General features: G+C 42.1%; 2 protein-coding genes across 2 annotated transcripts in view; both read left to right on the top strand.

The window, feature by feature from the left end:
- Positions 1 to 423: 423 nt before the first annotated feature.
- Positions 424 to 7997, top strand: slc30a8 (solute carrier family 30 member 8). The gene is made up of 9 exons (XM_029514490.1): positions 424 to 519; positions 3703 to 3869; positions 4291 to 4437; positions 5399 to 5552; positions 5694 to 5860; positions 6084 to 6196; positions 7167 to 7272; positions 7575 to 7709; positions 7852 to 7997. The coding sequence occupies exons 1-9, from the start codon at positions 449 to 451 to the stop codon at positions 7995 to 7997; spliced, it is 1206 nt and encodes a 401-aa protein (XP_029370350.1). The 5' UTR covers positions 424 to 448.
- A 3564-nt stretch (positions 7998 to 11561) lies between these two features.
- The window catches only part of med30 (mediator complex subunit 30), a 29367-nt gene continuing 26868 nt past the window's right edge, over positions 11562 to 14060 (top strand). The window contains exons 1-2 of the mRNA XM_029513603.1: positions 11562 to 11664; positions 12311 to 12593. Coding sequence (XP_029369463.1) covers positions 12402 to 12593 — 192 coding nt within the window. The 5' untranslated portion in view covers positions 11562 to 11664; positions 12311 to 12401. The remainder of the gene's footprint in view (positions 11665 to 12310; positions 12594 to 14060) is intronic.

The following is a 14060-nucleotide window of genomic DNA, read 5'->3' as shown; positions in this document are numbered from 1 at the left end:
AGCGCACGGCACCGTTTCATTGTGTGACCAGCGTGTGCCGGCTGGCCGAAGGAGGTGGGCGGGTCGCGATTTTAAGTGCCCGGCTATTCCCTCATTTAAATGTAATTTTAACGCACCAACCTGGGCGATGAAATCAGCCTGACAGCGGCTTCCGTCCCCCGTCTGTGGTGTTAGTGATTGAAGTTTTTATTTATTTATTTGTTTTTTGGTTAAAACAGATGAAAGTTTGGCTCTGCAGGCGGCCGAGCGTTTGCACACGGTCCGATACATGCTGGTCACAAGGCGGCTTCAGACTTTCTGCAGTTCGGAGCCTGGATGGAGCCGCAGATGGACATCAGCTGTCACTGAGACACAGCAGCAACAGGACATTAGTGTGAGGATATATATATATATATATATTTTTTTTTTAGGGATTTCTTCAAATTTGATATTTTCCAAGACACCAGTCATGTTCAGCAGCAGGAATGCAGAGAGACTTCCCTTGATAACCGAGACGAGGAGCCCTTACACTGTGCCAAGGTAAACTTCATTTCTTACCCTTTTCCATGCCAAACTGGAATAAATAATGAGCATGTGTTTCCAGCATATGATAAAAGTTCCTGCTGTTTTTATTTCATTATTATTATTATTATTACTATTCGACCAGACATGTTGGACGTAAAGCCTTTTTTCCTCTCCAAACCTTTAATGGGCCGTTTGAAGCGCTGACTTCCCGGTCTCAGGCGGTTTTTGGGGTGAGCAGCGTTTTTGCTCCCGTCCCTCCTTTTGTGTAACAGTTTCCACACGGACCCACACGGGTCAGCCCGGGTCAGCCCGGATTATCTGTGTGCAAACGCTCAGCCCATTCCAGCAGCTCGGTGTGTCACAGGAGGACGCGTCGAAGGAAAGTGCGACCTGCCAAAGTAATAATTAAGCAATTTCCTCGAATCAACACGCCAGTCGACTCCTTTTTTCTCTGTCTGTGCTGCTGCAGGGCTGACTAATTGTGTTTGCACATTAACTTGACAAATTCCTATAGAGACTGAATTGCAATTGTGGTGTTCGTTTAAATATTTACTTCTGGCTGAGTGGAGAACTTTGACTGTCTTTTATCATCCACTGTTTCATCAAACAGCAGTGATTTAGAATTAAACACCAATTCCCACCCTATCGTTTAGTTTTTGTTTGTTTCCAGGTCATTTAAATAGCAGGGACGGTGGTTGAACTGGGAAGAGCTGTGGAATATGGAGGAAAGTAGTATTAGATTTTTGATAGGGTCAACGTGATTAATTGCCAACCCCACAGAACCTAAAACTGGGTAAATGGAGACCCGCTGTGCTCGTTGTATTCAGGTACTGCACATCTTGTCAGGTTGTAAGGTTAGTCTGTCATAAGGATGGTATACGAGGCGAGATAACTATGTTTTTAAAAAGCTTTGCTGCAGGCATTGAAGATATACGGAGGCAGGCAAATTTAGGAGGGTCTGAGACAAAGAGAGTTGCAATTCAGTTTGTTCAAGAAGGAGGGAAAGTTAATAAGATAACAAGGAGGCAAGAGGATGCTAGTGACTGGGAGATGCAGGTGGATTTAGGAGGAAAGCTTGTTGTTCCCCAGGAAATAGCCTGTGCAAAATTAAGACCAAATATAATTTTGTGGTCGAGGAGTAGAAAGAGAGTATATTTCATAGAGCTGACTGTGCCGTGGGAGGATCCAGCTGAAGAAGCATATGAAAGGAAAAAGCTCAGGTATGCAGATCTAAGTAAGGATGCTGAGCAGCGATGATGGAAGGTTAGGATTTGTCTAGTGGAAGTATGATGTAGAGGGTTTGTAGCCAGATCTGTTGTTGCTTTGTTGAGGGAATTAGGAAGAATGGGACAGAGGGTGAGGAAAATAGTGAGGGAAATGTTGGATGAGGCAGTAAGATCCAGTCAGTGGATTTGGATTAGAAGTAATAGTAGCTGGGGGCCCAGCAGACGGAGCTCTTCAGACAGACAGACTCTTGGGAGAAACAGAGGAAGAAATCCAGGAAGAGAAAGTGTGTTTAAGTGGAGGGTGTGGCCTAATTGAGCCTCTTCAGAGACTAGTTCAGCTGAGTTGGCCTGTATTGGTTTGATGTGACTTGTGCTCTTTCTCTGTTTGTAGGACTGTTCAGGTGAGTTTGTTGGCTGAATCTGCTAGTTAGCTTGTCCTCCACCTCCTACACCCTCATTGCCCCCTACCCAAACCAGAGTCTGTATCCCATCCCTACTTTTATGTCCCTCTCCTCTATGTCTCCCCCTACCCGAACCAGGGTCTGTATCCCCACCCCACTTTCACTGGTGCAGTTGGTGAGAGGTAGTGCTGTTTGAGATAGTTGTCTTGACGTGAGGAGCAGCTGGCATTTGGGGTCGACTCTGGGATGCCAGTGATCACTGTCTAGCCTCCTGGAGGTGTCGAGGGCCTAACAAGGCGAAACACCGGTGAAAGGAGGCTCCCACCTGATGACCCCAAAGACATGTTGACTATCACTGCTAACTGGGCTAGTTTAGATATAATTATCTTTAGGGCATGTATGGCAGGGCGCAAGTTTGTTTTTAGGGAGTTAGTCACTGAGTCTGGTCCATTTTTTTTGTAGCACAAGTTTCTTGCTACAGAGGAAGAGAGGGAGGGAACGGGACCCATTCAAGTTTGTTAAAGGACTGCTTAACCAGAAAAAGGGAGGGCAGCTTAAAGCAACAACGTTAGAAGTAGAAGAGCACCTGAAAAATACACGTTCAGATTCTCAGCAGAATGGAGTAGTAGGGCTTCCACATGACATGCCACCACTAGCGGAGATAGATCAGGAAATGGATGTTCGACCACCTAGGTGGAAGGAAGTTGAGGAGGGAGTCAGACGGAGACAAGGCTTCAAGTGTTCTTATTCCAAAGGAGAAGGAATCTTCAGACCTGATTCAGCTCTGTATGATCTCCTGGATGTAGAGGGGAAGATTTTCTTTTGTCTAGTCACATGGAGACTAGCTAGTTATTTAGAAAAGAATCGCTTATTAGATACTTCAGTACCGCAGGCAGGAATACCAGGTTTCACAGGGTGGTTAGAGCACACTAGTATGATTTGGCACCAGATTCAGGCAGCCAAGAGTGAGAAAAGAGACTTGTGTGTGATATTGTTTGACTTAGCAAATGCATTTGGGCCAGTACCACATAGCCTTATTGGGAGGCGTTTGATAATTTTAGAGTGCCTGGGGTAGTTGTTAATTTAGTAAGAACATATTTCCAGGATATCAGACTAATAGTACAGCAGGCTTTACAACAGGTTGGCAGAGGCTCGAAATAGATAAAGAACTTTCTTTTTTACTCTGAATTGAATAATGAATACTGAAATGGATATCATTATACTGCATCTGGAAGCAGGTTATTGGACATGGACTACATTACATTACATTTAACATGGGTTAAACACACCTTCATCTGGACAAATGTGGACAGTTAATATTTATCATTACCAAATTTAACATGCGACAGACATCTGTTCGTGTCAGCTACTTGACTGTCTGGATTTTGGATTGTTCATTTTGGGATTTTTACACTTGAAATTCTTTGTACCCATTTCACTGGTTAAATCCTAACAGAGTAAAAGCCATGTAGGTTCTCTAAGCTATAATAATAATAATAATAATAATAATTCAACTTCATGCTATTATCTGATGATTCATTTAGTTTATTCTGATTTTAATGTGACTCCAGCGTGGACAACCAGGAGGTATTACACATGAATGGAAACGGTGCCATCAAACACTGCCACGACAACAGTCATGCTCAGGAGGATCGTGAACGAGAGAAGAGAGTTGCTAGGAAGAGGCTGTATGTGGTCTCTGTCATCTGTTTGGTTTTCATGATCGGTGAAGTACTGGGTGAGTCTTTATGTACAGTACAAGCCAAAAGTTTGGACACACTTTTCCTATTCATTTGAATGAAAAGGTGTGCCCAAACTTTTACCTGTACTCTGTGTGTGTGTGTGTGTGTGTGTGTGTGTATATTTCTTCTTTTTTTTCTTGAATCTTGAATCCTTGATTCTTCTCTATATGTAAATTTTTCATGAAACAGCTGTGCAGTTTGTAGTACAATTTCTTACTCATTTGCTAATTTTTCTGACCTTTCCCCTTTTTTCACTTCTGCTTCTCTCCTGTCTTTTGCCCTTCACTTCCTTTTCGCTTGTGTATTTTCCTCCTACTGCTCCAGCTTCTTTGTGGCTCATCACTTCTTTTTCCCTGTGTTTTTGGCCACTTACTGATGTAATATTGAAATAACAGGGCTGCCTGTCTATTGCTGCAGGTGGGTATTTTGCAGGCAGCCTTGCGGTGATGACAGACGCTGCCCACTTGCTGGTGGACTTTACCAGCTTCATCATCAGCCTCTTATCCCTTTGGCTCTCTTCAAGGCCTGCCACACACAGACTCAGCTATGGATGGCACCGTGCAGGTTTGATTTTAAAGTTAGACTTCAAATTACTGGGACTATGGCTTGTCTGAAGCAGGATTTGAAAGATTAGTCAAGAATGTATTTTTAACAGAACTTTTGAGCTGATTTTGTTCACGGTCTTCATTAGTTGTCTTCTTTAATGATCTAAAGGCCTACTTAAGTTTTTTTTAATCTGAAAAGACATTTTTGGAGATGCAGAGAGATTAAATTAATTAAATATCTGTCTGTTGAAGCAGCCATCTGTAAGTTTTGCTATCAGCAATTTCTTTCCCAGTCTAGAATAAATGTTGTGATTTCAGCATTAAGCTTCTTTCAGTTAGTCAATAAGACTTGTCTTTAATACTGTCTTTAGCTGCATGTATCTATCTATATTATGCTAAACTCAATACTGAAGGAGAACAAACTTACAGAGGGTGTAATGAGTGCATGTCCACACTCAAACCAAAATCGGCAGCATTTCTTGTATCTTTTCTTTTTAATATACTGTCAACCATCAGGAAAGTTGGTGCACAGTTCACTTTTTATTCTGTTGTCTTTATTTGGCACAACCAGTGGGAGTCATGTGTGTAGTGGATACACGAGCTTCATACATTTGGATCTTTTGCACTGCAACTTGCCAGCAGTGCATTTTTGTGGACAGACTGAGTAATGTCAGGCGACAGTAGACTGTAGACTTCAAGTGCTAATTTATCTGTTCGCCGTACAAAATAATAAGGCAAACTCTTTGCCAAAAGAGTTTTCCAGGACATTTGTGAAATATTTCTTTAGTCTTATAATTAGTGTTGGACCAACTATTAGGCTACATCTACACTTGAATTTGGTGTGTGTAATGGTACTTCACAGTGTATTGTGAACTTTGCACATTTTTCAGTCTCTTTGTGTATTCGGACTGTAATCTAGATCATCTTCCAGTGAAATGTATGATAGCTTTATTTCTCTCCTTGTGTCATCACCCATGCAGAGATCCTGGGTGCACTGCTGTCGGTCTTTACCATCTGGCTGGTGACGGGAGTTTTGGTTTACCTGGCCGTAGAGCGCCTCGTCAGCGATAACTTTGAGATTGAAGGCACAATCATGCTCATTACGTCTGGCTGTGCTGTGCTGGCCAATATTATGTAAGTGAAATGCAATCTCATTTCCCAGTTACACACCTTTTATCAGTGTGCAGCAGCTCTGTGAATATTTAGGACCCAGTTAAAGCGCAATACTGGATGTAATTTGTCTAACATGCAAATAAGTTTCATACCTCTCTACAGCATGGCCCTGACCCTTCACCAGTCAGGCCACGGCCATAGTCACGGTGGGTTGAGCTCACACGGTCACAGCCACGGTAAAAAGAAGAACAAAGGACAGGATTGGCTCTCAAACCATGCTGACTTGAATGAGGACCATGTAGATGTGGAACACAAAGAGGCAGAACACGGTTTGTTTCAAATCTATCAGCGATTATTTTCTAACTTTACTTTCTTCTATAATGTCATCATGCTGGTCATGAAACAATGAAAGTGTTCGCTCCCACTTGCAGTATGACTGAATATGCGCTGTGGGGTCATTACAATCCATCATAATGACATTATAATGGAATATATAATGAATTATAATCCAGTATATAATTAGCTTTACTACCCTGTTATTTTTCCTGTCAGGACGGAGGGCTCAGCAGGCCAATGCCAGTGTGCGAGCAGCCTTTGTCCACGTGGTAGGAGATCTTCTGCAGAGCCTCAGCGTCCTTGTCAGCGCCATCATTATCTTCTTCAAGGTAATGAGTCTCTGTTTTACACGCAGGACAATGAAACAAAGCCCTGAGAGGCAACCAGGAGAAGAAAGTAAATCAAGCCTACAAATTATAAGACAGGGTCTTGGGGCAGCACGGAGGCATAGTGTTTACCACCATTGCCCCGCAACAAGAAGGTTGCGGGTTCGGTTCCCAGGCCTGGGGCCTTTCTGTGTGGCGTTTGTATGTTCTGCAAATACCCGTGTGGGTTTCCCTCCTCTGGTGTGAGTGTGTTGGCCCTGTGATGGCGACCTGTCCAGGGTATACCTCGCCCAGTCTGAGCTGGGATTGGCTCCAGCACCCCCCATGAACCAGAAAGGGATAAGCGGTAGAAGATGAATGAGTGAATGTCCTTTTTGGAAAATTGTGAAGAAGGAAGATTATTAAAAAAAAAAAAAAAAAAAAGGTTTAAATATTCGCTAATCATGTACTTAGTTGGTGCAAAAATGTAAACGGCATCATTGATCCTGCATGTGATGCATATTAATTCTTGTATTATTTTTAGCTTCTAGCACTTGGTATTCTCAGTACTAAAAACAAACTCCTCCTGGAGGAATTGTTGAACAACACCAGGCTGTGGCTGTTTGCAGCAGGAAAAGATGGTGCAGTGTTTTCTTGCTTGGTGTCCGTCTTTTTATGCAGAATGCTCACTGCTCAGCAGATCTTCTCTCAGGACAACTATTGCTGCAAAATTATGAGCTGCTCAATGCGGCGCATAAGAACAATTAAATTCAAAGCAACTGTCCCATGTTAATTTCGATCACTAATTAAAGAATAAGATGGAAGTTAAAGTCAGGTAGATAGAATTTAGCTATTTACTGACGGTTACACAAAAGAAAGTGTTTCCAGGAGGTACTTTGAAGGCATTTTTACTCTTATCACAACCAGTCACATTATTTTCAAGCGATTGATGTGAATATCTAACCCTAATTTCCTGTGTTCTTCTGTTTTTCAGCCAGAATATAAGATAGCTGACCCCATCTGTACATTCCTGTTCTCCATATTAGTCTTATGCACCACCTTCACCATCATGAAAGACATCCTTATCGTCCTGATGGAAGGTCAGCCTGTCGTTTCCATGCCAATACTCTCTAATTGTTGCTTGGGTTCCATTAAGATGTGACCTAAAATTTAAAGTGGAAGTGGAAATCTGCTGAAGAAAATACTAATTAAGTAGAAAGAGCTGCAACCAGACGGTGTAAACTAGGTCACCGTATAAAATGATGAAAAGCATTGTTGAAAATGTGAGGGAAATCTGGCCATGTATTTCTGTTTAGAGGAGGAAAACTGTTTTATCCTTTCTGACACCATGTACATTTCCTCAGACTCATACGTTTCTCTTTCTTTTGCATCCATGACTCAGGCACTCCAACAGGGGTGAAGTACAGCGAAGTGCGGGACGGGTTGTTGGCGGTGAACGGTGTCACAGCAGTACACAACCTTCACATCTGGGCCCTCACCATGAACCAGGCTGTGCTGTCGGCTCATGTAGCCATAGGTGAGAAGAAACAGCCTTTGTGAAATGCATGTGCTCTGGTGAAACTATGAGTTGGCTCCTCAAACTCCAAATAGGATGGCTTTAAGTCTCGACACATGGTATCTTTGCAACTGTTTATTCAGTCTTCCCTTGTGTTTCACAGATGAGTCAGTGGATGCTCAAACTGTCCTAAGAGAGATGACGCAGAGTTGTTTCTCCTCCTATAACTTCCACTCCGTTACGATTCAAATGGAGAGACAGGCTGACCTGAAGCCTGGATGTACGCTGTGTGAGGACCCCAAGTTGTAGACGTTTGCCTCAGTCCTCATCTGAGCACAGCATAGATGCAGAACAAGGTGACGTTTAGATTTAAGCGGCTGTGACCTGTTTGTACCAGTATTTAGGTCTTACACACTGTTCACTGGACCCCGAGGTCTTACGTTTTTACTGTGACATAAATGCCAAAGTTGGATGCTGGTTCCTCAAGTGCCTTTGAATTTGCAATCTAAAGAAATATTATTATCAAAATATGGAGCATGAGTCTTAATGAAAGGCAGGCTAGCTCAGGATACAAATGATTTAAGGGGAGAAGGGTTCCCTCGCCTATTCTGCTCTTGTATGAAGTTTTAACTTGAATATTCATGCAATATGTTTTTTTTTAGGTGCATTCATATTATAATATAAATCACTCAGCACTGGAAAAAAAAATTCGTCTTTATCTTAAATGATTTCATTTATTGACTGCTATTGCTATTTTATTTATCTATGAATTATTGAAAACACCTTAGCCACTAGCTGTTTACACTCAGACCTTGTATGAAACATCCACAGTGGTGCTAGAGTACTGTCTGTTTGAACGTTATCTTACTGTACCAACCCAAAAGGCTGAGCACACCTACATGTATTATATTTGATTGCCGACCAACGAACATTTCTATGCATGGACTATCAGACCAGAAGCCTGAGAAGGATCACACATATTTAATACATGCTTAAGACACTTTTCCACTGCCTTTTTACAGTTGCAAGGTGTAAACTAAAATGAATTATTCAATAAAATATTCCTTTTCTGGATATTCTGTCTTGTGAGTCAGATTTACAATGTCATGAAATCCTCTGTGACAAAGCACTGTACCCGTTTAACCCCTCTGTGCCCAGAGGGCTGCTCTGTTGCTGGGCAACAAGCGTAGAAATTGATCCATTGTCTTCAGGGGCATGTTGATCCCTGTTAACAGCCCCCCCCCACCCCCGGTCCACCTTGACCTTGAGCTAGTCTGTCAGTACCAGGGACCACTGACACCGTTACTGACACTGAAGTGTTTATAGCTCGCTTGAGTTTGACCTTCTCCTGCCCTGCTGTTTCCTACCGCGCGGGGCCACGGGCATCCTGAGCTGCAGGAGTACGGTCAAGGGCATCATTAATAACAACTGACATATAGCTGGCTGGTGCCCCCTTTACTGCACTGTACAGTCTTTAATTGTGGAAATATTGACATTTTGTAATGATGCCCCATTGAAATTGGGGCCATTAACTCCACATGAGAGGTTTTTCTTATTAAATCAGTTTCTGTTTAAAAGCCTCGAAAGTTGTAAAAAGTATCTTAGTCCACACAGAGAATCGCATGTTTTGTTTTGTTTTTTATGGCTCCACGGGTCCTTCAAACTGAAGTACCTGAGATGTCTTGTGCACTTTATTTTGGGGGGTTTTGGAACTGAGGTGACTATTTTTACACCCAAACCTGTACACGCTCAGCCATAGTAATCCCATCCCTCAGTCTGGAGACTTTCTGATATGAATGATGAAATAGGCTGAGAGTAGTTGAATGGACTTTATGTGCTGCTGCCATCGTAGCAGACCGTTGTACTCCCCCTCTCTCTCCTTCTGAACTTAGCCCTTCAGAGACCAGATCAGTGCATATTTAATTAAAGCATACATAATGCACTAGGTGGCTAGATAATCCATTTTAGTCCTGATACCCCCTCAGCTAATAATTATTACATGGTTTGTGTTTCCTCACAAGGGGTTTTCTGTCTGATTCTCTTAGGTTGTTTTTTTTTTTTGTTTGACAACTTTTGCCCTGTTTTCATCTCTGCTGCTCTTTTTACATTCACTGCCATTCCATCAAACACCCCCCTCTCCTTCATCTCTGTGCTGTCTAACACTCTCATGTTTAGGTTTAATTCCCTGTAGGTTTGATGAGATGCTGCAGTACTTTAAACCTGGTGTCAGTTTCAAGGCAATCTAGTTTTCCTGATGTATTTAATGGCAGGGGCCTTGAATACATGCAACAGCACAGAACACAAGATGTGCTGCATGAGACACACAAGCAATGAGATACACATCTGGCAATGTGCACGGAACTCTATTTGATTCTTCCTTCTATGGGTTGATTGTGCAGCCACGAACCTGGGTAAAGTCAAAATGCAAAGATTTCTCTTTTACTGTCTTGTGATGGATGCGAATCTTTGATATTTCCAAAGAATGTTTGCTCACAATGTGCTTCAATTTCATTAACATGACAATCCATTTAAAATCAATGCATTTTTCATCAGCTTGCTCTGATGCAATCAATACTCAGTCTCTTGTTTCTCAGGTCACTGTGATCAGTGGTGATAGATGGGCTCTCAAGGAGTTAGAGAGCTGGGCAGACACACACCAAATTCCCATTTTCCAACAATTTCCAATGGACATGTGATTCCTTATAATGTCGAATGTATAATTCGGCAACAATGCAACCAAAGCATCTTCATCTGACTACCTTTGTACACCAGCTCACCATCATTACTCCCTCATTCCAGTTAAACATACCAAGAAGACCGGCTGGATGATTATGGAGAAAGTAATTTCCAAAGGCATGCCTCACCTGGTCTGGCAGCACAGCAGTTGGGGATTGTAAGAGTAACACTCATTCATCCTGGCAAGCTAACCAGCGCTCCCTTTGCAATTAAGAAGTTGCGGGCAGTCAAGTGAACTTGATTCAGTGTTTTTTATATTACTGTTGCTTGTTGCAGATAAGGTGTTTTCAAGGGAAAGAGCATAAGTGAAAAGAAATGACCTCAGGTTATTATTACACAAAATGTGTTCTAGATAAAAGAAAATTGAAATTCAGCCTGTAACCCCCAAATTTGAATGAATCATGTAAATTAAGTAATAGGTATCCTAATCTTCTTTTTCAGCCCCACTCAAGCCTGAAGGCAGAGCCTTTCCTTCTTCAATAAAGCTCTTACATCCAGCCTCTGTAAGTCAGAGCAGTGATTCTGCTGCGTGGCAGAGCACATACTGAAAGAGCATCCTTGTGCAGTCTTTTTTCTGACACCTCTTGCATTTCAAATTAATTTGAATCCTGTGGCCCACAAAATAATCCGAGCACAGCTGTACAGTGTAATTTATAGGTGGGTGCACTGAGGGATTTCATCTGACACAGAGCTGGAAACATACACAGGGATGAATTTGAATTATGCTTACCAAAAAAAAAAGAAAAAAGAAAAAAGAAGAAGTTATAATTCCCCATGAGAAGCAATCAAGTGGCATAAATTGGCCCGAGGGCTGATCAAGGCAGATGTGTGTGAGCTGGCTGTTAAATAAGATCGGACCAGCATATGGCGCTGCAAACCCAAATAGCCCGGACAAATTTTTGCAGTGCGCCTTTCTTTACCGTAATGCTGCCATTCATTCCCAAATCTTTGGAAAAGATCGAGTAGATTTAAAGCATTAAAAATGTTTATTATAAAATCAATGAATATGAAAATGCATTTATTCTGAGACTATAATATCATCCGCTGATGAACACTGAATTAAAAAAAAAAAAAACAAAAAAACAAAAAATCACTTTCAAGCGGCGCCTCTACATCGTTACTTACCGCCGCTGGTCCCGCTGCCAGAACCAACTCTCGCGTGAGTTGCGACTGAGATCCCGGGAGCAGAGCAGGGGGGAACGTGACATGTCAACAAAACAAATAAATCATCAGCACACAGGTAACTTTAAAAGGTGTTTACTTCCGGATCGGTTCGACACGAAGAGAACACCGGGCTGAGAAGTCTCTCTCGGAGCTGTAATAGTTAGAGGACACGGGGGGGCGGGGGAGGGGGGGGGAAGGAAGCGAGAGGAAGCTAAAGTGTCATCATGGGGGTGACTGTACACTTAGCTTTGGTGACCCCCCCTCCACACACACACACACACACACTTCTTCATGTCGGCTAATCAGCTCCGGGGTGGTGGGGGGGTCCAAAGTCACCTCAGGGTGCTGTCCTGATGCTAGTCTTCCCCAACTTATATTAAAGGCTAAAACGTTAGCGTAGGGACTTCAGAAGTGTCGTTTGTGTCATTGTCAGTCTGTGACACACTGTGATGCTCATCAACAACAGCACCCTGACGTGGTCTTACACATTCACGGGACCTTGTGTGTGTAAACCTGCACCTACTTAGCGTTCATCCCAAATTTCAACTACTAATCAACTAAAACAACTAATCATTTCATAAAAACACATCATTGGCAGATACATGTATATTGAATGATGCAGTATTGAAGACTTTTTTTTTTTACTTGTTCTACTTTTTTCTCCTTTATCTTGATTTTACGTCACATATTCTCCACCCGCTGCCACTAAACGCCTCATTAAGGCATGTAAGAGTGAGCTGGCGTGGAATAGCCTCACAGGTAACTTCACCTGGACCCGGACCTTCTCCTCCATCATCTCCATCTTCTTTGTCCATGACGACCCCGCCACTAGTGTCGCCTTTTGGCGGGCAACCACAGCCACAGCAGCAGCAACAGCAGCAGCAGCAGCAGGCCCAGGCAGCACGCGATGTCAACACGGCTTCACTGTGCCGCATTGGCCAGGAGACAGTCCAAGACATTGTTCTCAGGACCATGGAAATCTTCCAACTCCTCAGGAACATGCAGGTCTGTCTATATCAGCTCTCAAGCATGGTTGCAGTTCCCTTTCAGTTTTTATTTTCCTCTCCGTCTGTCTGAATTGTGTTTCCCATTCAAATGAGTCCACTGCAACTTAAAATTTTGGTTTAAGATTTAAAGTTCGATCAAAACGAAGAGAGGAAAAACCTAAATGTTTTTGGTGAGGTGAGAAAAAAGTTTGATCCCGTGTTTGGCCAGCATCCTGAGTTGAAATGGGCCTGAGATCACGTTAACGTGTGCCAGTAGAAAGAGCACATGTATGAATCATAAATGAATTACGGTTCAATTCCATTTAGTTGCTTTAGCTTAATGGTCACAATGTGTGACTGGGAGATGAGTGACTTAACGGTATCAGTAACAACCGCTGTTTCTCTGCTGTAACAAGTGAAATAATTTGCTATGAAGACTGCAGGACAGCAGCTCATAAACCAGATAAAATTTAAACAACACCAAGGCTAAAATAAAAACAAAAAATAGACTTGCAACTGAAATATAGCCTCGAATAACACCAAAGAAAGGAACGCCTCGAAATATTGCACAAAACAGTTTTATCTAAGTCACCCACCCACTGGTGAAAACATGAAATGTAGAAAATAAGAACTCCAAAACGAGCTAAACATGGGGACTACAATCTGCTTTCTGTTGATTTGTCTGTTTTCTTTGCTTTTATTGTCAGATCAAAGAAGAAGTTTCATTTATTTCAATTCAATCAAACTGTCATTGTCAAGTTTGCTTCACACTCAGTATGCTGCCTGAAAAATTATCAATATGCTGTTTTTATGAGTCATATTGAAATTTAAAATATTTGTCTTATTTTTACACAGTACATTAATTTCACTGCAATCAACTGATGGCAGAGCGTTGTTGAGCTAGTTGAGCTAATAGGTTTTTCAAAGGTTTTTATAGAAGAAATTAGCCTGTTCTTTTAGTCTGCAGTTCACACGTACTTCAACTCTTAGAGCACTGGGGTCATCATGGGTGCCTGTTCCTCTACAATTCTCAATCCTCCTCTCAATCACAGACAGAGGCCACAAAAATACACCTCAGCCACAGAAACCACACAGCTTTGTTGTTACTTGTTTTTTTTTTCTTTTTTTTTTTCTGAGATCACAAGCAGTGTTTATACTCATAAAAATTCTTCATTTATCTGCCCTTCCCTGCCTCTTCCTTTCTGTCGCTCTCTCCTGTCAGTCTGTCTTCCCTTTGCGTGCCCTGAAGGCAAGCTTGTTTCATGTTATGTTGGATGTTTATAATCAGACAATTCTGCCCCTGTGGCTTTTCGATCTTCTCAATAAAAGTCTTGTTACCCTTTTACACCCACTGTAGTTAAAAGCTGGTGATCCTGCTTCATGATGACACTGAGAAAAAACATTAAAATTGCAGCAGCTGAAGCAGTTAACCTTTTGATGGAGCTGCGTTTGTAAATTGTAATAATATTATGTTGTCATGAGCAGT

The sequence above is a fragment of the Echeneis naucrates genome, chromosome 11 (genome assembly GCF_900963305.1).
Source record: "Echeneis naucrates chromosome 11, fEcheNa1.1, whole genome shotgun sequence".
Classification (NCBI taxonomy): Eukaryota; Metazoa; Chordata; class Actinopteri; order Carangiformes; family Echeneidae; genus Echeneis; species Echeneis naucrates.
Note: the sequence above shows the minus strand (reverse complement) of the source record. Positions and strands in the feature narration are given on the sequence as shown.

Excerpts from the sequence above, each read along its gene's own strand:
- slc30a8 (XM_029514490.1), top strand. The coding sequence starts at position 449 with ATGTTCAGCAGCAGGAATGCAGAGAGACTTCCCTTGATAACCGAGACG. Across the intron at positions 3,870-4,290 it reads CATGATCGGTGAAGTACTGG|GTGGGTATTTTGCAGGCAGC; the intron begins GTGAGTCTTTAT and ends CTATTGCTGCAG. Across the intron at positions 4,438-5,398 it reads CTATGGATGGCACCGTGCAG|AGATCCTGGGTGCACTGCTG; the intron begins GTTTGATTTTAA and ends TCACCCATGCAG.